General features: G+C 36.4%; 3 protein-coding genes across 4 annotated transcripts; all 3 read right to left on the bottom strand.

Moving 5' to 3' along the window:
• Nucleotides 1–2,417: 2,417 nt before the first annotated feature.
• On the bottom strand, nucleotides 2,418–3,485 carry LOC113291746. The gene has a single exon (XM_026541241.1). The coding sequence runs from the start codon at nucleotides 3,483–3,485 to the stop codon at nucleotides 2,418–2,420; it is 1,068 nt and encodes a 355-aa protein (XP_026397026.1).
• A 2,305-nt stretch (nucleotides 3,486–5,790) lies between these two features.
• Nucleotides 5,791–7,714, bottom strand: LOC113290007 (fe(2+) transport protein 1-like). Its single transcript, XM_026539472.1, has 3 exons — nucleotides 7,012–7,714; nucleotides 6,688–6,837; nucleotides 5,791–6,371 (listed from the first exon to the last, which is right to left on the bottom strand). Exons 1-3 carry the CDS (start codon nucleotides 7,636–7,638, stop codon nucleotides 6,066–6,068), a joined length of 1,083 nt encoding a protein of 360 aa, XP_026395257.1. The 5' UTR covers nucleotides 7,639–7,714; the 3' UTR covers nucleotides 5,791–6,065.
• A 725-nt stretch (nucleotides 7,715–8,439) lies between these two features.
• Nucleotides 8,440–12,316, bottom strand: LOC113290005. 2 transcript variants are annotated; one of them, XM_026539471.1, is made up of 4 exons: nucleotides 11,476–12,316; nucleotides 9,981–10,609; nucleotides 9,460–9,656; nucleotides 8,440–9,068 (listed from the first exon to the last, which is right to left on the bottom strand). In XM_026539471.1, exons 1-4 carry the CDS (start codon nucleotides 12,029–12,031, stop codon nucleotides 8,675–8,677), a joined length of 1,776 nt encoding a protein of 591 aa, XP_026395256.1. In that variant the 5' UTR covers nucleotides 12,032–12,316; the 3' UTR covers nucleotides 8,440–8,674. The 2 variants fall into 2 exon arrangements, with proteins under 2 accessions (XP_026395256.1, XP_026395255.1); XM_026539470.1 differs by having other exon boundaries at nucleotides 9,981–10,615; nucleotides 11,476–12,314.
• Between the last annotated feature and the right edge of the window lie 8,721 nt (nucleotides 12,317–21,037).

The following is a 21,037-nucleotide window of genomic DNA, read 5'->3' as shown; positions in this document are numbered from 1 at the left end:
CATTAATCTTAATAAAATCTGTTTCTGGAGGATCCCAGTATTGAGGCAGCACCTGAACATTAGCAGTATTGTTAGGAACAACAGAGACATTCCTTTTAAAAACCTCTAACAAGGACAGAATGCTATTAATACTAAAAATTTTATTTGGAAATTTTCCCTGAAAAAAAACAGTGCATCTATCTTTCCATATTGTCCAGATTGTGATCATTAGTAAATACAGAAAGTGCATCTGATCAATAGTTGAGACACCAGTACTATAAACATTAGTAGAAAACCAACTAACAATCCAGTTAATCAAATTACCATGCACGGTCTTGATATTACTAACATTCACATTAACACCCAGCCAAATAGATCTTGCATAAGGACAATCAAGTAACATATGTTCAGCAGTTTCAAAATTAGCATTACAGACACTACAATGCACATCAATACCTTGTTTATATTTAGAAATCTTGTCCCTAGTGGGGACAATGTTCTTAAGACACTTCCAAACAAAAAACTTAACCTTATGAGGAACTTTACATTCCCAGAGAGATTTCCAGACCTGACTACTCACTAACTGAGATCCAGAGTTATCAGCAGAGTGACTACTAAGAACTTTATAGGCACTTTTTACAGTAAAATTTCCTTTCCTGTCATGGATCCAATTAAGATTATCATTCCCACAACTAGGAATGTGCATAACAGTAATTTTATTAGCTATATTCATGTCAAAAGTATTTTGAACTAGCTGAACATTCCAAGTTCTAGTGCCTGGCAAAGATAACTCATCAACATAAATAAGAGTAGAGGGAAGATTATAACCAGTTTTTGGGGTAGGAGGGTGATCAAGACCAATGACCCACTTATCCAACCAAATCTTAATTCTAGTACCACATCTAACAGTCCAAAAAGTACTATCCTTAATAGTTTTGATCTGTTTATAAATACCCTTCCAAATCCAAGAACTTTTCTCATTAAGACTGTCTAAGTGTAGAGGATTAGAAGTTTTGAAATATTTAGCTTCCAAAATCTTAACATAATAGTCATCAGAGTTAGAGCAAATTTTCCAAACTATCTTAGAAATGAGAGCTCTATTAAAAACCTCTAGATTCCTAAATCCTAGACCTCCTAATTCCTTAGGTTTTTAAAGGTTAGGCCAGCCTATAAATTTGACACCTTTATTGGTTTTGTGACCCCACCAAAAATTTCTTTGTAAGGTGTCAAGCTTGTCTACAGTAGTGATAGGAATCTTAAAACATCCCATTTGATAGGTTGGAAGAGAATTCAAGACAAATTTGATTAAAGTGGTTCTGCCAGATTGATTTAAGGTAATACTGATCCAGTTATTTAGCCTAGCTTCAAAAGATTTAATTATGGGTTCAAAAGACTTAACTTTAGAGTGGCCTAAAAGGAGAGGAGCCCCTAGATAAGTTTCAAAGTCACTAACAATCTTCATGTTTATCTCCTTAGCCAAATCATTACAGATAGCAGGGTCTAAATTTCCACTAAAATAGACACAAGATTTATCAAAGTTTAGAGTCTGACCAAATAGGGTGCCAAAATCATTCACAATGCTCAAAATACCGGTAATATTCCTTATATCATCTTTTGCAAAAATGAGAATGTCATCTGCAAATAAAAGGTGAGAAATAGATGGAGCTCTTCTTGCAACTTTGATACCTGCAATCTCTTTGTTAGTTTCAGCAAAACTCAATTTTCTTGAAAGGAATTCCATAGCCATGATAAAGAGATAAGGAGAAAGAGGATCTCCTTGTCTTATACCTCTTGACAAGGAGATCCATTTATCAAGACACTTATACTGGTAGTGGAAACACATTGATGAATTAAACTGCAAAAATCTTTGCTAAAGCCAAACTGAGCTAAAAAATTTAGGAGAAAAGGCCATTCAAGTTTATCAAAAGCTTTTGAAAGGTTTAATTTTAGGGCCATGGTACCTCCAACACCTTCCTTTTGTTTCATAGTATGAATAATCTCATGGGCAATTATTATGTTGTCATGTATAACTCTATCTGGGAAAAAGGCTGTCTGATATGGATAAATCAATTTCTTCAAGTAAGGCTTGATCCTATTAGCTAAAATTTTAGAGACTATTTTATATGAAACATTACATAGACCTATATGTCTAAACTCAGATGTTTTTTTTTGATCCTTAACTATAGGGACAAGACTAATATAAGTCTTATTAAGCTCTTTGGGCATAAAACCAGTATTGAAAAATTGTTGAACTACATCAATGACATCCTTACCCACAATATCACATTGGGATTGATAGAATCCATCTTGCAGGACCTGGTGAGCTCCAAGCTGGCATAGATTTTACAACACTAGCAATCTCATCAGCAGAATGCACAGCAAGTAAAACAACATTGTGAGAATCATTAATGATAGTGGGAATAATAGAAAAAGCATCATCAGGATGCAAGTAAAACAACATTGTGAGAATCATTAATGACAGTGGGAATAATAGAAAAAGCATCATCAGGAAAAACATGATTACTTGAACAAGAAATATTACTAAAATGAGTAGTAAGAAGACTGCTAATGCTATCCCTGTCCCTAAGCCAGTTCCCATCATTGTCACTAAGTAAACTAATGTTATTCTTATGCATTCTTTTATTAACAAGAGAATGAAAATATTTAGTGTTATTATCCATGTCATGAATATGCTTATCCCTAGATTTCTCCTTATAAAAATTGGTTTGAATCTTGTACCAATTTTCCAAGTCATGAGTGATGGTTTTAACCTTCCTTTCTTGGCTAACAGAATTTGGTTCTTTCTGAGATATATTCAACTTATCCTGCAATAACTTAATGTTTTTATGAATATCACCAAACTCTAACCTGTTACACTTACCTAAAGTGAATCTAGTGCGCTGAAGCTTATTTTTGAACTTATGAGCAGGACTACCTTGTACATTTATGTTCCAAGCTTGTTGCATTTGAGTTCTAAAAGTATTATGCTCCATCAAAGTACCAAAACATTTAAAGGGTCTCGAAAGTTTCCTTGGAATATGGTCAGTAATAAGCATAATTGGACAATGATCTGAAGCAATATGATATAAATGACAAACTTTAGCATTTGGAAATTGTAAGAACCAATCAGTATTGCCTAGTCCCATATCCAATCTAGCTTTTTTTGTACCAGTACCAAAACTATTACTAGTCCAGGTATAATCATTACCTTCATAACCCAGATCAGATAAACCAGAATCTCTAACTCTATCTTGAACCCAAATGTCAGAACTACTTCTGTTTCTGGCCAGATGAAAATTTAGATCCCCTAAAACTAACCATGGTTGATAAACTACTTCACTGAGTTCATGAAGAAAATTCCATTGCTTCTTTTTAGGATCATTGTAAGTAGAGTCATACATAAAATACAATAGAACCTCTGGTTTGCTAGGATCTATTTTAACAAGGGCATGGACCATGTTATCAGTTGCACTAGAAATATCACATGTTATACCATCTTTCCACATGATAATAAGGCCACCAGCCAAACCCACTCTATCGATCCAAGTATAGTTATGGTAATGTAGACTTTGAGCAATTGAGATCATTCTCTAAGGATCAACCTTAGTTTCACTAAGGAATATGAAATCAGGACTATGAGATTTGACTAAATTTTGCAATTATTGAAAATTAAAACTTTTAGCGATACCCTGAACGTTCCAAGAGATAAATTTCATTTTAAAACTAAAATTTAAACTAGAAATCAGCTTGCAGTTATGAGTAATAAAATTGTAAAAAAAAAAATTGAAGAAGAAAGTGTATGAGATTACCTGATTCTCCTTTCCTGTATTGTCAGATTTTTTTTCTGCAGTTGTGCCCATATGAGTATTTTGGATGCTTGTGATGTTATCTCTTGTATTGGTATTGAAAGAAATATCAGACCCATTGAAATCATTATCATCCTCCCCATCAATTCTACGTCTTTTTCCAAGTCTCATATCTTCTGTAGATTCTGGTGAACTTTTCTTGATAAGGAAATCCAAATTAACAACAACTCCATCCTTAGGAGGAACTAAAACAGTATTCTTGACAAACTTCTTCTGATGCTTTGAAGATGCATGAGCAGCATTGGAATTGATATAGGATATATTCTTTCTAAGTGAATTAGGCTTTCCAAAAAAGTATATCTTTTCATGAGCCTTTGCTACATAAGAAGCTTCATCCTTATAAGCAACTTTACAGTGCTTAATAACATAACATTCAGTACATATGCCATTAGGCTGCCTTTCATAAAAAACCTCTGCCAGCGAGTGACTCCGGCATTTGTAATTACCTTGACTCCCCTTCGTAATGGCATAGAAAGATCCACATTAACACATACTTTGACTAGATCCTTTCCAATTGGCATAACGTCCTTTGGGTCAATCCCTGTAACTTCACCCATAATTTCTCCAATCTTAGTCACAGATGCAATGTTCATAAGCTTCGGCAAGAGATACGGTAGCTCAATCCAGAATTGTTGGAATCCCCAATGCTTCTCAATTTAATCATATATGGAATGTAATCATGAACATTAAGAAGATGCTTATTGATGATCCATGGCCTTTCATTGATCACAGTATTCAGAAACTCCCACTTGCTAAACTTAAAAATCATGAGATTTGGTTCAATTTAAATAATTCTTAGATCCTTTTGTTCTAGAAAAGTCTAAGTAAATTTGATGTATTTACCCACCAAATCATAGCTCATTCTCCCTTCTATACTTATATTCCCAATAGCACTTGCTTCCCAGTTCGAATCTTCATTATCCTCAGTGTTTGCATCTTTTTAAAAGATTACTGCTTCATTAATATCTCCCAAATCCAGTGTTGCTTTCTTGAACTTGTTAACCAATTCCCCCATATTGCTACTGCTTCCTTCTTCCATACTGTAAAGAGTATTAGGGTTTATGTGATTTAGAGAGAAGATAGGTTTAATGGTTTTGGGAAAGGTATAAATATAGTTGTTCGGAGATATAGTTGGAGTTGAATGCAAAAAGATATTCTGTCGATAATCAGGGTAACAGATTGGACTAGAAATACTTTTAGATAGAAAAGATTAACAACTGGTTGTTAACCATAAGCGTAATAACAGGTAACCAACTTTCTTTTTATAGCAAATTTTTTGAATTTTGAATTTCGTTGACTTGTGGAAGAGGCGGGATACACCAAACCAGAGATTCACCGAGTTGAATCGGTAAATAACTTTCTTCCCAGAGTCACCATTGATAGAAGAGATAACATCGTTGAACCATACTTTAAGCAAACACTTTGTAATATACTCTGCAAACGCTTGAAACACAACATACATTAAGGCAAACGCCAAGGAAGACATAACACACTGAAAATACATGGAGAATCAAATAGTTAGTTTCTCATGAAAAGAAGAAAAACTATGTAATACTATGAAATCTAAAAATATGAATAAGGATCCTATTAAGTTCACAAACCAAACTATATCATAGATTCATGCATAAAATGAAATACAATCAAGGGAAGAAAGATTTAATCTGGAGAAATCATCGAGGTGAAGAAAAAAATTTAAAACCGAGTTGACTCAAAATTCGCCGGTCCCCAGAGCCCAAGATGAGTTTTTTCCATCATACCAACATCGCCCATATGTTTATAAATTTCTGGGTTGAATACCCAATTTAGGATATTAAAACAGTATCATTTAGGTGCTAGCATATTGTAATAGTGTCTCATTTCAGATATCTATTAAACCCAAAGAAAAAATTTTTTAAGGGTTATTGACCAATTTTGTGTGAAATAAAATGGATGATGAGAACAAATATAAAATGGATGATTAAATGTATTCAAGTCAATATCAAGGCAAATTAACAACTACATGAAGATAGCTAATATACCCACACACCTGGAGAAAGTAGGATCAAATCGCAGATTAAATTACTATAGTTTATTTATTACAACATTTTCATTCTCTCTTGGATTCCATTCAATGTTCTTGCATACGGCGGTTGGTGATGCTGAAAGGATAGTCACACAAGTGCCGTGGATGACCATAGCAACAGTTGACAATCAGTGCATAACATACGGTTGAGTATGTCTTCAAGCCCATTTGGCCATGAGAGACATACCACCAGCACCCAAAAGGACAGCAACATACGACTTGAGCTGAAGCTTAATACTTCCTTGCAGTTTTGGACCCATGAAATCGGCAGCAAGAAGATCAACCAACGCCATGTAAATTAACAGACCAGCTGATGATGCATTCAGTAATCCGACTGTGATTAGTGCTGTAGGACTGTTCTCTTTGTATGTCTTTGATAATCCCATACCTAGTGCTATCCCAGCAGGTGTAGTGATCGAGAAGAAAAACACCATCAGAAATTTCTTCAACGGTTTGTATTCTGCCTGCTCATTAAATAAACATCAAATGATTATCCACAGTCCAAACTTGTTAATCAAAGAGAATTCAACGAACTTATTTTATTACTAGTATTATTACATAATAATTAAAGATAATGAAAGGGACTAGCTATCTGTCAGAAAAAAGATTGTGCGCCCGTAAGATCAGGTTTGAAGTTTGAATGCGCATATATATATATATGATATATATTTCCAAGTTGAATGGAGTTGATTACATGTTAAGTGACTATATGCAGTTGTTTGGCTGATTAGTTTTTGCAACGATTCAGCCGGAGAGATATATAAGCTATGTAGACAGTACCTGCATGATGCATCCACCAAGACCCATCCCTTCAAACATTTGATGGAAACAAAGGGCAGCGACAAGAGGCTTTATGGTGCAAGTATTATTAGAGGCTCCTACTCCAAGGCCAATTACAATCGAGTGCACAACAATTCCCAGTTCCAACACCTGCATGCATGATAGTACACAAAATAAAATTAAAAAAATTAACCGTCCTGACCCTGGATGTCGACATTAAGCTAATAGTTTTCTTATTTTATTCTGTTAGCAAATACTATCATTTTCCAAATTCGAGATCCAACAACTTTTGGTTTCAGACTTCAGAGATTAATGATGAGTTACCATTGCAACGACTCGGTACCGAAGTAATTGAGTTCCAATAGGTCCTTTGGAGCTCCCGAGTGCGGCACCGTGATGATGGCCGTGAGCATGGAAATGAGATCCACCGCCTGCACCTCCTTCGGTTGTATTACCCAGCTCATGGTCACCCTCTGACGTTGGTTGGATCATCATCTTGTTGTTCTTAGTAGTATAGAAACTAGTAGCCATTGAATCCACCATCAGTGTGACAATAGCAGAAAGCATTGCTACAAATCCAGTAAATGGAAATTCATGCCATGGGTTATCAGACAAACAACTCGACGACAACATATCGAACGAATCAGGCAAAACGTGCATAAACCCTGTTGCGAGAATAATCCCTGCCGCAAACGCTTTCACTATTACGAATACATCACGATCTGGATGTAACGCAGGAATATACTTTGCGAAGAGTGGTGCGCCCACACCAATCATGCTCGTAATCAATATGGAAAAGATGGCAATTATCTTAAGTGGTTGTGCGCGAGATTTGCTAACGCAATCACCTGATTCTTCAGTTTGGCATTCATCTTGAGCTGATATGAGTTTTGCTGATACGAAGATTATCACGAGGATAAAGAAAATGGATTTAGGTGCCATTAAAGACATTTCAGCTAGACTATCTTGTTTTCTTGTCCAAGTAGAAGTTAGAATATTGTTGTTCTTATAAGGGTAACTGGTCTATTATTCAATATATATAGCATGAGAACCTCAACTTCAAGTAATCTATGCTGTAATTTAATATTAGCAAAATGATGTTAAAATGAGTATATATTTGGCAAATGGAATCTATATGATCATCAACCAAGCTTGACTTTAGTTTAACAAAAAAAAGAACTGGTTTTGAGTGTAGTACTGAATTTGATAGTCCATCCAACTTACTTGACTTTTATTAAAAACAGAATATTGCTGGTGCTGTACTGCAGTGAAGTACCGAATATGACATGTGGTTGATAACGAGATGTGGAGCTCTGAACAAGCATGGATCAGGGCTTTAAATGTCAACGACTTGCGTATGACACGAGACCAAAACGTGCCCATTTAGTACGCCGTTGGTACAAACGATGGTACCAACAGAGCATGGATCATTCCCATTAAGTGCGTTCAGAGTGGACTTGGTCTTACTTCCTTCACTATGAATAGATCAAGCTACCAACCACCATGTACTTACTACAAGCACAACACACGCACCGTTGATGTGGCGATGCTGATTCGATTGATAAGTTGAAAACGATTGCCACATAATCGCTCAATTTGTCTTCCTTTTCAGTTGCCTAGAGTGATTGTGAATCTGCAGAGGGACGTGGAGTGGATCGTGATGGCTCCGCTAGATCGTAGTTCGAGGCTGAAAGGAAGCTAATTTGTGTACTGTAGAAGACTGACGTTAACTACCTCATGTATACAGACTACTGCCATAACTCATTTCGGAGATCGGATTTCATACAAACAAAAATAAATTTTGTTTTTTATTACAGATAATATACTTTTTCATCTAATGGAAGGTTGTTTACCAAGCTAGTTTCCCTGTCTGCATTATCCAGTTTGTACGACTACGGATTTATGGAACGTAACCAACATATATCTACCTAAACTAGAGAACTAAGCAGGTTCATAGGAGAAAACAACATCAAGCGGTTTTTGCTCTTTATGATGTCTCAGGCGGTGAAGCTTCTGGTGGGGGCAATTGAACTTCACGGAGCTGAACAGAGTTTTCAAAGCAGTGATCAAAACCGAAATGTGGGTATCTCGCATACCAGGTATCTTGTTGTTCGTGTGTATCCCAGTGCTCGCCGCTGCTGCTTTTTCCATACTTATGTACCCAGCCAGACCCATTATGGCCTTCGCCCCATGTACGATTCCAACGTTCCCCAAATTTACCTTGCCACCATGTCTCCCCTTGTTTGACTCCATGTCCACTTGTGTTAAAATTTTCGTCCCATTTGTCGCCCCACTTGGACCAGCCATCACCTTCTGACCTCTCCGCCCATTTGTCAGTGTATTTTGTGCTTCCTCCCATCCCATCATACTTCTCGCCCCACCTACCACAAGAAAAACAAAAATGAACTTTTAGAGTCGTAGAGGTAAAAAAGGATGAGTGCCTGTAGACTTAATGAATTCCCAAGTAAACAAAACTCTCTTGTAGGAGTTTGAAACTATAAATTTTTGAATGCCAATTGCTCTAAAATGCAGCTTAAGAGAGCAGTTAATGCAAGCTCAATTTGAAAATGACCCTGACTATATCGATCCCTACTTCTTTGGTATTTAAGACAAACATAGCAGTTGTGAGGATTCTTATTTCTACCATATTAAGAAAATTAACACCAATTCAAGCTTCTCCAGAAGTACTCTACTTCACCCAAGGCTTTTAAAAGGAAAACTGGAAAGATTAGAAGTGAAAAACTAATATGTCGTAAGGTGATACTGCAGTACCTCTCATGCCAGACGTGAGCATGGCCATCTTCAAGGGGCGTGTTGGGATCAATGCTGCAATACTTATCAGCCCACTTCTCAGCTTGGCCAGTGGCATCATAATGTTCCCACCATTTCTCGTGCCACTGACCACCCATTCCATTCTTTCCCCATTTGTCAGCACTTTTCTCCATATGTTCAACCCCAGTAATATGATCCTACCAGATAACAAATCCACAGTTCAGCTTGTTAATAATAACGTCTCCACCCATGAAGTCATGCATACAAATATAACTTGCTTGTGTGTGCAGAATTGAATGAATGTGCTTATGTGTGTATTTTATTGGATAGATAGCTAATAGACTCCTACATTATATGGATGGAACTGTAAAATGCGATCAAGCCCCACCAACACTGCTAAAAATTGAATAGTCCATGTGGACACAGAAGTGCAGCTAATCCAGCATGTAAAGATCTAGCGGTTTGAGTTGGATGCTCAAAATGTTAACAAACACGAGACAAATTAGTTTTACTGCACTAACCTGCCACATTGATTCTTTCCAGTATTCGCGCCAAATATTTCCTGATGCATCGCGTCCTGACTTCTCCGAACCAAGCTCTTTATAATCATTCTCGCCCACAGCTTCCCAGAACTTGTCTTCCCATTCAACACTTCCATCAGCACTAACTCCCCTAGTCAGAGTCCACCTGCAGAGAGCTCCATCTGTTCTTTGCTCTAAACCAGTCTCCTTCCACCACTTCACACCGTCCTCGGTCACTCCTTCTGTTGAAGCTTCATCAACCTTATTAAGAGCCTCAACAGCTTCGGACGCGTTTGCCGAAAATGCCATGTTTTCTTCATGTTTCTCTCCCATTGTTTGATCCTCTAAAATGGGATTGGCAATATCCAACTTCCCAACCTCTGTGAGGGATTGAAGGGGAGGAAGAGGAGGATTGTGAGTTTCAGATAAGGCACTCTCAAAGGGAATTGACAAAGAATCTGCTGTTCGCTCTTTCTCCACCACTGAGTAGGTTGGGTTTGGGGATAAAGTTGGTTTTGCTGTTTGTAAGTTACTTTTGTCTTCCGAAGGAGGTGTCCAGGACCAAAAATCTGGACCTGGTGTTCCAGGTCCTAGAGTTTTTGACGAACTCACAAATATACTTTCAGCATCTGTTCCTGATCAGGTAAGTGGCAAACTGTTAACCGGATAACGGATAAAATCACTTTCAGACCATAAAGAGAAAAGTGATGTGCATAGCAGGCTGAAGCTATATGTCGGAATAGAAGTAGCCAAAAACCAATTTTTTAACAGCCACCAAAACTACGAAACGATAGCTTGTATCCACAGATTAGAAATTTAACAACTGTTAAGAGGCTTAAAGAGATTGGCGCTTGATGTTTCCCTTCATTTTTAGTATAACAATCAACAGAAGGATCTAGTATAGCATGAGAGGATCAAATTCTGAGACCAATTATAGACTGTGACTAAGTTTGCACTTCATGGAACTGTAAGCAAAGTAAAAAACTCTCAAAGTCTAAAACTAAGATGCCAATGGATCTTGGTAAGAAAAAACTTGACAAAACAATAGGAATCAATGATCCAACATTACGCCATGACAACCTGCTCGAAGAATACAAAATAGACATCTTTACATAATTACTATCTGGTGCTATAAACTTGATGAGTGTCGTCACTTCACTCATATTTTACTGAAAAAGATGCACCTACAAGGTTGTCATTCTTTCCAAGTAAACAATCAATTCCAGTTTCAACAAGGCTTAACACTCACACTAGTAAGTAGAGAAATCACGAATTCGCAATTATGTCTAAAGCACATCATTCCAACACTACTCTTACAGAAAACACCCAGTTAAGAAATGTGATAAAAATCCTCAAATAGACCCAATTTATAATCAAAGATTACTACCCTTAAACCCTAAAAAGAATATTAGCATACATTTCTTGTCCAATTCACATGCTCGCCAAAACTGAAGAAAAATAAAATAAAGACCCAAAAGCAAGATTAGTGGATTACCTTGTTGTTGATCACCAATTACTCCATTACTACTAATCTCAGTAGTTTCCAAATCTCCATTATCATCATCAAAAGGTGAATCCTTTTTAATTACCGGAGGAGTTTCTTTGAGAAGAGCTTGAGCAGCAGCAATAGCAGCAGCAGCTCTATCAATAACCTGCATTCTCTGAATTTGATCTCTTTCTTCTTTGGGCACCTCTAAAATCTTCTTAAATTCATCACTTTTCTTCTCAATTACTTTTGGGTCATTATCACTTTCCTCTTCCACTTTTTCCCCATTAGCATCACCATTAACAACAGCCATATTCTGAAACTCAATTGTTTTCCTTTCTCGATCCATTGCCGTTTTCCACATATCCAGATACGACGAAGACGATGATGATGATTCTGCATTTTCAACCCTAATTCCCCAACTTCTTTTTCTCCTTCCTCTGTAATCATGTCTCGATTCTATCTGAGGTTTTACTGAAACAAAATGGGATGGGGTTTTCTTGTGAGGAAAAAGAACAAGTGTGCGTATGTTTGCACGGGTATAAGCGTTAAACTGAGCTGCCATTGTTGCTGATGATCAGTAACTGAGAGAGTGAGAAGAAAATGGTGGGAGTTGAGAGAGACTGAGATTTACGGGAAGTTGTGTTGTGAGGAGAGACCTTTTCTTTATTGATTTGCTGTGTGTCAGTGTTTGATTGCGTACGTTGGACGTATGGTTGCGGATTCTTTGAGGAAAGAAGAGAATGAGTATGTAACGAGGTTTCTGTTGCCGGGGAAAATAACGACATCCGCTGGCTGAGCGGAGGAAATTAGAAAAGCAATATTCAGTTTAGAGCTTTATAGGAACTCAGGTCGACCGTATAAATTTAGAAAGGAGGTTCTGAGAGCCACAAAATTAAAGGGGAGGATCAAGTTTGTCTTTGCATCGGTGGGGACGGGTGATGATGGCAGGACACCCAGTTTATATGTCGGCACTTTATCACGAGCTTCCTTCTTTTCTTCTTCGTTTTTTAACACACGGCACTGTTGCCGTGACCTAGTAATTCTGGGATAAATTTTTGATGAGGTGTAAATTTTGACGAACAAAAATTTTATGAGAAAAATAGGCAGAGCCTATACTGATTAGTTACAGGGTTTGAATCACTTGGCCAGCATTTAGAAAGACAACATAAAGGTCATGGTAGAGAGTATCATTTAAAATATAATATTTTCTTTCCAGAAAGTTTTGAGGTAGAGTATCTAGAAAATATCATAAAGGCGACTCAAACAATTTTGCAAAAACTCCCTCAAGTTCAGGTGAAGTATATTAATAGAAGATACAATTCCGTAGCAGACCACATAGCAAAGGAAGCTCGTCGAAAATATATTTGGCCCTTCTCAACCCAAATTCAGATAATGATATCTCAAAATAGTGTGATGTCCAATATTTTTGATAAAAAGGACATTGTAAATCTTATATACTTTATTCCTTAATTAATATATTACATTTTCCATCAAAAAAAAAGAGTCAAATAACTGGCAAATAGTAGTTAACTCAAAGGCGTGAGAGTTCATGTTTCTGGTATTACATTCAGGTATGTTAAGATCAAAGAGATGGTCCTAAGCTATGACCGGTTATACCATTCTTCAAAACTAGTTAAGATCGGTTATGCCAGAAACTAGATTCTTGGAGGAAAATTGGTTGTATGATTTTCCTATTAAAACTTGCTACCCAAATTTATATGCTCTCTCTAGAGCAAAAAAAACTCTCTGTTGCGGATATGGGTACTTCAGTTGATAACTCTATTAACTGGGATTTCAAATTGCCTAGAAGAGTGAATGATGTTGCTACACTGAAACTGAACCTTATTTGCAATGGTTAAAGGAAAATTGACTCTAGTCGCAACTAGTATCACACATGAGGTGTTTGGATTAGGTTTGTTAGAGCATTGATCGGTCGAACTCGCATGCGTTGCTATCTCAAGCATGTTTGTCAATGTTAGTGATCAAAACTATAAGTCTTGATTTCTAGTCTATTATAGCTAAGTCTCGGACTAGGATAGAAAGTGTAGTTGAGCTCCAGATTCCATGGCGATTATCTTGCGGTGACGAAGAACTACTCAAGGAACCGGTGGAACTTCTCGGCAAAAAGGTATGTGAAGCCTTGAACTTATCTATCACTCAAAAGTCTATCTACTCTATCTCCTACTATTTGAGACAAGAAGTCGTATGCTATATATACAGACTTTGATTATGCACATTTGCTATTTTGAGCGTAGTATACCTCGCCTATCTATATCTCGAAATATGAGTTGGTAAGCTTTTTGCTTTAACCAAGTTTATCTTTACCATGTGAGGAAAGTCATGATATGTTTCAGTCATCTAGAAAATTGCTTTGACGAGAACTGGTGTAACAAATGTATAACATCGTCTAAGAATGTTTCAATGATTGAAATGAGAGTTTAGATTACATGACCAATGGTGAACATAATCATTGTTGTGGAAACACATTTATGTATAAGTCATATTCCTTGAACCAAAGTTGGTGAACTTTGTTGATCAAGAGAACCGGAAGAATGGCGTGAGCCAAGTTCGCTAACACAGTCCACGAACCCAGTCCGTGAACCGGAGAAGTTATCATACCCAAGAATTTCTGCTGGAGTTTGTAAACTCTGCCCGGTAACTTAAGTCTGCGAACCTAGTTTGCGAACTTGAGAAGGTTATAGATCTGAAGATGATTTCTGATCTTAAACTTAAAAAGACTAAGGAAAGCAGTTTGCGAACCGTGGCTATAAAATTTCATGAACCGATTCAAGTGAATCAAATCATCTTTGCTTCAATTGTGTCTTGTGTAGTTACATAAGATTTCCATGCAATTGAACAACTCTCTAACTAGTTCATGTGAAGTCATTTGAACTAGTTATGGTGAAGAAAAACGTGGTTGATATGAAGTGCTCATATGTCTAACCTTTTGGTTAACTATTGTTGAACCAACAAGTGCATACGTTTGGGTACGGTTAACAAACCTAGAAGCGTACATCGTCAAGTGTGTGTAACAAGCTAAGTTTGAAATCTAACCTTTGAGAAATATTAGCTTGAATCTAAATCAGGTTTTCATCTAACGATGAATATTGATTGGTTTGATACCAAGGTAACTTAATTGCAAACCCTAATTTGAAAGACTATATGAGGGGAACTCTAGTATATGTGCAAAACTAATCCCCACACCTTACGTGTGGTAATAGTTTGCGTGCTAGAGTCGGTTCTCCTTTAACCTTTGGTTTTTTTCTTCTAAAACCAGGTTAACAACTTAAAGACTTCATTGGGATTGTGAAGCCAGACCGATACTACTTTTATCGTAGTTGTGTGATCTGATCTTGCATCTTCTATCGTACGAGTACAATCATATTGATTGGCTTGAGATTGATATCTCCCATAGGCAAGATATAAAAAGTAATCACAAACATATCGTCTCATTGTTTGTGATTCCGTAACATCTTGTTTCGCTACCATACGATTAAGATTGTTGTGAGGTGATTGATAACTCTAGGCTGTTCTTCGGGAATATAATACCGGATTATCAATTGGTTCCTATTCACCTTAATTATTATCAAAATAAGGAACAAAACCTTTTAGGGTTTATCTGTGGGAGATAGATTGATCCTTTGATATACTTGTCTGTGTGAGACAGATTTGTTTATTGTTAAGTCTTCGACTTTGGGTCCTAGCAACTCTTAGTTGTGGGTGATATCATCTAAGGGAATCAAGTGCACAGTATCCTGCTGGGATCAGATATATAGGGAGTACAACTGTACCTTGGATCAGTGGGAGATTGATTGAGGTTAAACTACAGTCCAGTCCGAAGTTAGCTTGGAATAGTCTAGTGTCTGTAGCGGCTTAATATAGTGTGTGTTCAATCTGGATTATGTCCCGGGATTTTTCTGCATTTGCGGTTTCCTCGTTAACAAAATTTCTGGTGTCTGTGTTATTTTTATTTCCTCATTATATTGTTTTATCTTTATAATTGAAATAATACATGTTGTGCGTTTAGGTCATCAATTAGAATAATCCAACCTTTGGTTGTTGATTGTCATTGATTGATCCTTGGATATTTGTCTCTGGTACCATCCAAGGTATTCCTTGTATTTGATTAGAACTCGTAGTTTCTGCTTGAGTGAATCAAATCAAGAGAGAGATATAAACTCGTTGATATACTTTTAGTTGATTGAGTCTTGTTGATTCTCTTAAAAGAATATTCGAGTTTGTCCATACAGATTGCTAAGCGAAATATTGGGTGGTGTTGTTAGACCCCCGCTTTTTCAATTGGTATAGAGCAGGAAAACACGTTCGTAGCGAGCGGACTCTATTGACAGAGGTGATATCTCTATTAGCGTACCACCAGTCTTCGATGTATCTAATTACTTATGGTGGAAAATTGTTATGCAAGCTTTTCTTCAAGCGCGCGATTTTCAATCATGGGTTTATGTTGTTAATGGCTATGATGCTCCCGTTGTGGCAGTTGGAGATGTAAACGTTCCCAAGAATATTGGAGAATATAGTCATGCCGAGATACTTGCTGTAAAGAAAATTCCGACGGTTTGAATGCCATCATACATGCCATTACCCCAAATCTTCAGCACCATATGTCAGATTGCACTACGTCTAAAGATGCTTGGGATATCTTAGAAACCGTATTTGAAGGTAACTCCATTGAAAAGGAAGCTAGGCTTCAAAACCTTAATTTTAATTGGGAGAACCTTCGTATGGAATATGAAGATACATTTGATGAGTTTAATCACAGAGTGTCTGAAATTGTTAATGCATCTTTTGCTTTAGGTAATGCTATTCCTGAAAAGGACATTGTAATGAAAATTCTCAGATCGCTGCCATCTAGATACGACTCTAAGAAGCATGCCATCATTGAGGGAAATCACCTTGATAATATTTCCAGAAATACATTGGTTAGAAATATAAAGATCTTTGATCGTGAGCATACATACAAAATCGGAAAAGATGTTGCCTTTAAAGCACAAAAGAACACTAAATTACTTGATAAAAGTAAAAGTGTTTATGTCTCTGAGGATGATCAGTCTAAGAACGATTTTTCGGATGAAGATGTTGACAAATCAGTCTCCTTGATCAGAAGACAGATTAGGGATCTTCTATTGAAGAGAAGTAAACAGTTTTCAAGAGACAAACCTAGGTCGTCAGATAAACCTCACAATCGCGTTCCTCTTAAAAACAGGGATGCTGACGAGGCTGATGACGAGGATATGCCGCAATACTTTAAGTGTAAAGTTTTTGGTCATTTTGCAACCGAGTTCCCAAATCGTAGAAAATACACTGGGAACAAAGGTCTTGCTGTAACACTTGATGAGATGTCTGAGATTTATGATTATGATGAAGATAGGAAATCAAGTGTAGGTCTTCTATGGAAAACATTGATTTCGATAATTGTAACAATACATATATCAACCTTGATGGTTTCAGTGAAGAAGAGAATCCAATCAAGGTGGAATAATCAATTGACTCATCCTTTGGAAACTCTGTTTGTAATGTTTTAGGATCTACTATGTGTCTAGATGCTTTCACATCACAGATACCTGAATACTATCCAAGATTGACATGCTCGTTTTTTTCTCAAAAGGGCCATGAACTATCATGATGTTACCAGTAAAAACATCAAGTGAGGCACGCCAATAAACTTCAACGAAGAGAAAATCGATTGGCAAGGAAGCTTAAACTTGCCCAGAAGACTGCTGAGGTATGTAGGATTTTATCTTCGTCTAAGAAGTTGGTTTCCAAAGACAAAATAAGACCATTAGATAAGAAGGTATGGTCAAATCGCTTTGATAGACATAAGTCAGAGGATTCCTCTCAAGAGGAAAATGGTGGACAAATTTTCGTTCACCACAACACAAATTAATTGTGTTGGTTGGTAAATCTTGTCTCATGTGCCTGATCAAAAGAGATAAGATTGGGTACCGCTCAGGCTTTAGGAAAAGGTTTTTTTTCATGATTGTTAAGCCATCAATCAAGGAAAAACAGAAATCTCCAGTAACTCCATCCTTGAAATGAAAGAGGAGAAATACAAGAAAGCCAAGGGTTGTCCCTTTTAACTCTCAGAAGTTTTCTGATGTTCTTGATGAGTTGAAGGAAGTAATAAAGGAGATTTTTGAAATAAAGGCTTGCGTTTTAAGATCTTTGGAAATTCAGAAAGCCCTGGTTCGACATCATCATCCAAGACGGTTTGATGGTATTGACTCCTTCCTCCACGAACCTTATATTCCAATGGCTGTTGAAAACAGGGAGTTCGGGAATGATAAACAATTTCTCAAAGATATTTTTTCCTAGTATGTCTACTTTTTTATTTAGTTGGAAGAATAACTAGTGCTTGGAATAGCAATGATTGAGACTACACATAGCTATTGTTTTCATCTTCATGTTTTTTGGGTTTATTTGATTTAAATTCTAATTTTTTTTGGAGGATGTTGTTTTTGCAGTATTTAATCTTTATGATTTGTTATATTGCAATTTGGTATGGGATATTGGTGTTTACGTCCGTGAACTATGTTTGTCCCATACCTTGTCAAAAGTAAAGTCGTTCGTGATCGGTATTCACGGACTGGTAAAAGAATGAATGGACTTTTGACAAATACAAAAGTTAAGCCTATATTGTCAAATATTTGATGGAAGATAGGTTAAAATCTTTTTTTTCCAAGGATTATGTCTATTAATATCGTTATGCAAATAGTGGTGGAAAATAGAATGAATCCTTGTGTATTATGCAGTATTGATCATCCCTGATCCATATTTTATGTATTACTGTGAGGCTCCGTAATGTATCTTATGTTGAGCACTATAAAACCAAGTTGATTTTTTTAGCTTAGTTGTTCTGTGAGATATGTTACGTCGAGCATATTGAACTAAATTAATCATCTTGTTTGGTTATTTAGTTATTGCTTTGTAAGTTTTCTTATGTCGAGCAAAACAAATGACAATTATATTGATTACTTTTGTGATTAGTTTGGTTGTGTATTCCGATTAGATTAATTATGTGTTCTCTTGTAATTAATCTAGTTGAGTAGTTTTTATGTCTCCATAAGTTCTCTTATGTTTAGCATAATCAATTGAATTGATCACTTTTTGTGTTTAATTTGATTGCGTATTCCGATTAAATTAATCATGGGTTTACTTGTGATTAATTTGATTGAGTTTTTGTATATAGGAAATCATTCTCATGATTTTTGTTTCCAATAAAAATCCTTCTTTTCTTTCGACATTAAGGTCGCTCTTGTTGTTCTTTCGGGAATGACATCGAATGGGTGAGAGTTTTTTTGAACTTGTTTTTAATGGTCATATCTTGAGGGTTGTGCGGCTGTGGAATTTTAGAGGGGTTATCTTGTATCTTTAAACTCCTTGATGAATGTATTTAGCTTCGGCTTTATGATTGCATCTAAATTAGTTGGTATGTATTTTTTCCTTTTGTCATGAAATGTCTCTCTAGGAAATTTCATTATGATCTCGTTCTTGTACCTTTGCCAATTTTATTGACAAAAAGGGGGAGAATTAATATGTAGTTCATACTACAAATACATATGGTTTTTGGATCATTGTGTAAGGGGAAGCGGTTTCCATGTGATATGGAGTATTGACTAAGGGGGAGTGATACATATCACCATGGTATGATTGTTGAAGTTGTGATACAATTGAACTTTGACACTGGGTAATAATACTATGACACTGTATAACAATGATCGAGAACTATGTTTTCTCATTGTTATATCTACGGATCTTCAGCAGCGGTGATGCTAAACTTATAACCTTTGGGATCATTGGAGTACTTGGAAGTGACGAAGATTTCGAGGAATGTTGAAGATTAGACATGTGAAATAGGAGCTACTAAAGTTTCTTTATCTTTTTTGTATTCCATATGTATTGATAGTTTTTTCACTAAAATTGACAAAGGGGGATATTGTTAGAGCATTGCTCGGTCGAACTCGCATGCCTTGCTATCTCAAGCATGTTTGTCAATTTTAGTGATCAAAACTATAAGTCTTGATTTCTAGTCTATTATAGCTAAGTATCGGACTAGGATAGAAAATGCAGTTAAGCTCAAGGACTTCATGGTGATTCATCATACAAGTAGAAGAACTACTCAAGGAACTGGTGGAACTTCTCGACAAAATGGTACGTGAAAACTTGAAATTATCTATCACTCAAAAGTATGTCTACTCTATCTCCTACGCTTTGAGACAAGGAGTCATATGCTATATATATAGACTTTGATTATACACATTTGGTAGTTCGAGCCTAGTATACCTCGCCAATCTATATCTTGAAATATGAGTTGGTAAGCATTTCGCTTTAACCAAGTTTATCTTTACCATGTGACGAAAGTCATGATATGTTTTAATCATCTTGAAAATTGCTTTGACGAGAAATGGTGTAACAACTATATAACGTCCTCTAAGAATGTTTCAATCATTGAAATGAGAGTTTAGATTACATAACCAATGGTGTACATAAGCATTGTTGTGGAAACACATATATGTATAAGTCATATTCCTTGAACCAAAGTTTGCGAACTTTTTTGATCAAGAGAACCGTAAGAATGACGTGATCCAAGTCCGCGAACCGGAGAAGTTCTCATACCCTATAATTCCTGCTGGAGTTTGTAAACTCAACCTGGTAACTTAAGTCCGCAAACCTAGTATGAGAACTTGAGAAGGTTATATATCTGAAGATGATTTCTGAACTTAAACTTAAAAATACTAAGGAATGCAGTTTGCAAACCGTGGCTATAAAAGTTCATGAACCGATTCAAGTGAATCAAATCATCTTTGCTTCAATTGTGTCTTGTGTAGTTACATAAGATTTCCTTGCAATTGAACAACTCTCTAACTATTTTATGTGAAGTGATTTGAACTAGTTATGGTGAAGAAGAACGTGGTTGATATGAAGTGATCATATGGCTAACCTTTTGGTTAACTATTGTTGAACCAACAAGTGCATATCTTTGGTTACGGTTAACAAACCTAGAAGCGTGCATTGTCAAGTGTGTGTAACAAGCTAATTTTTTGATCTAACGGTTGAGAAATATTATCTTGAATCTAAATCAGGTTTTCATCTAACGGTGGATATTGATTTATTTGTTAACAAGGTAACTTAATTGCAAACCTGATTTGAAATAATGTGTAAGGGAAACTTTAGTATCTGTGCAAAACTAATCCCCACACCTTACGTGTGCTACTAGTTTGCGTGCTAGATTCGGTTGTCCTTTAACCTTTGGTTGTCTTCTTCTAAAACCAGGTTAACGACTTAAAGACTTCATTGGGATTGTGAAGCCAGAACGATACTACTTTTATCGTATTTTTGTGATCTGATCTTGCATCTTCTATCGTACGAGTACGATCATATTGATTTGTTTGAGATTGATATCTCCCATATGCAAGATATAAAAGGTAATCACAAACCTCTTCGTCTCATTGTTTGTGATTCCGAAACATCTTGTTTCTCTACCAAATGGTTAAGATTGTTGTGAGGTGATTGATAACTCTAGGACGTTCTTCGGGAATATAAGACTGGATTA

This window comes from Papaver somniferum, chromosome 6, assembly GCF_003573695.1.
Source record: "Papaver somniferum cultivar HN1 chromosome 6, ASM357369v1, whole genome shotgun sequence".
NCBI lineage: Eukaryota > Viridiplantae > Streptophyta > Magnoliopsida > Ranunculales > Papaveraceae > Papaver > Papaver somniferum.
Note: the sequence above shows the minus strand (reverse complement) of the source record. Positions and strands in the feature narration are given on the sequence as shown.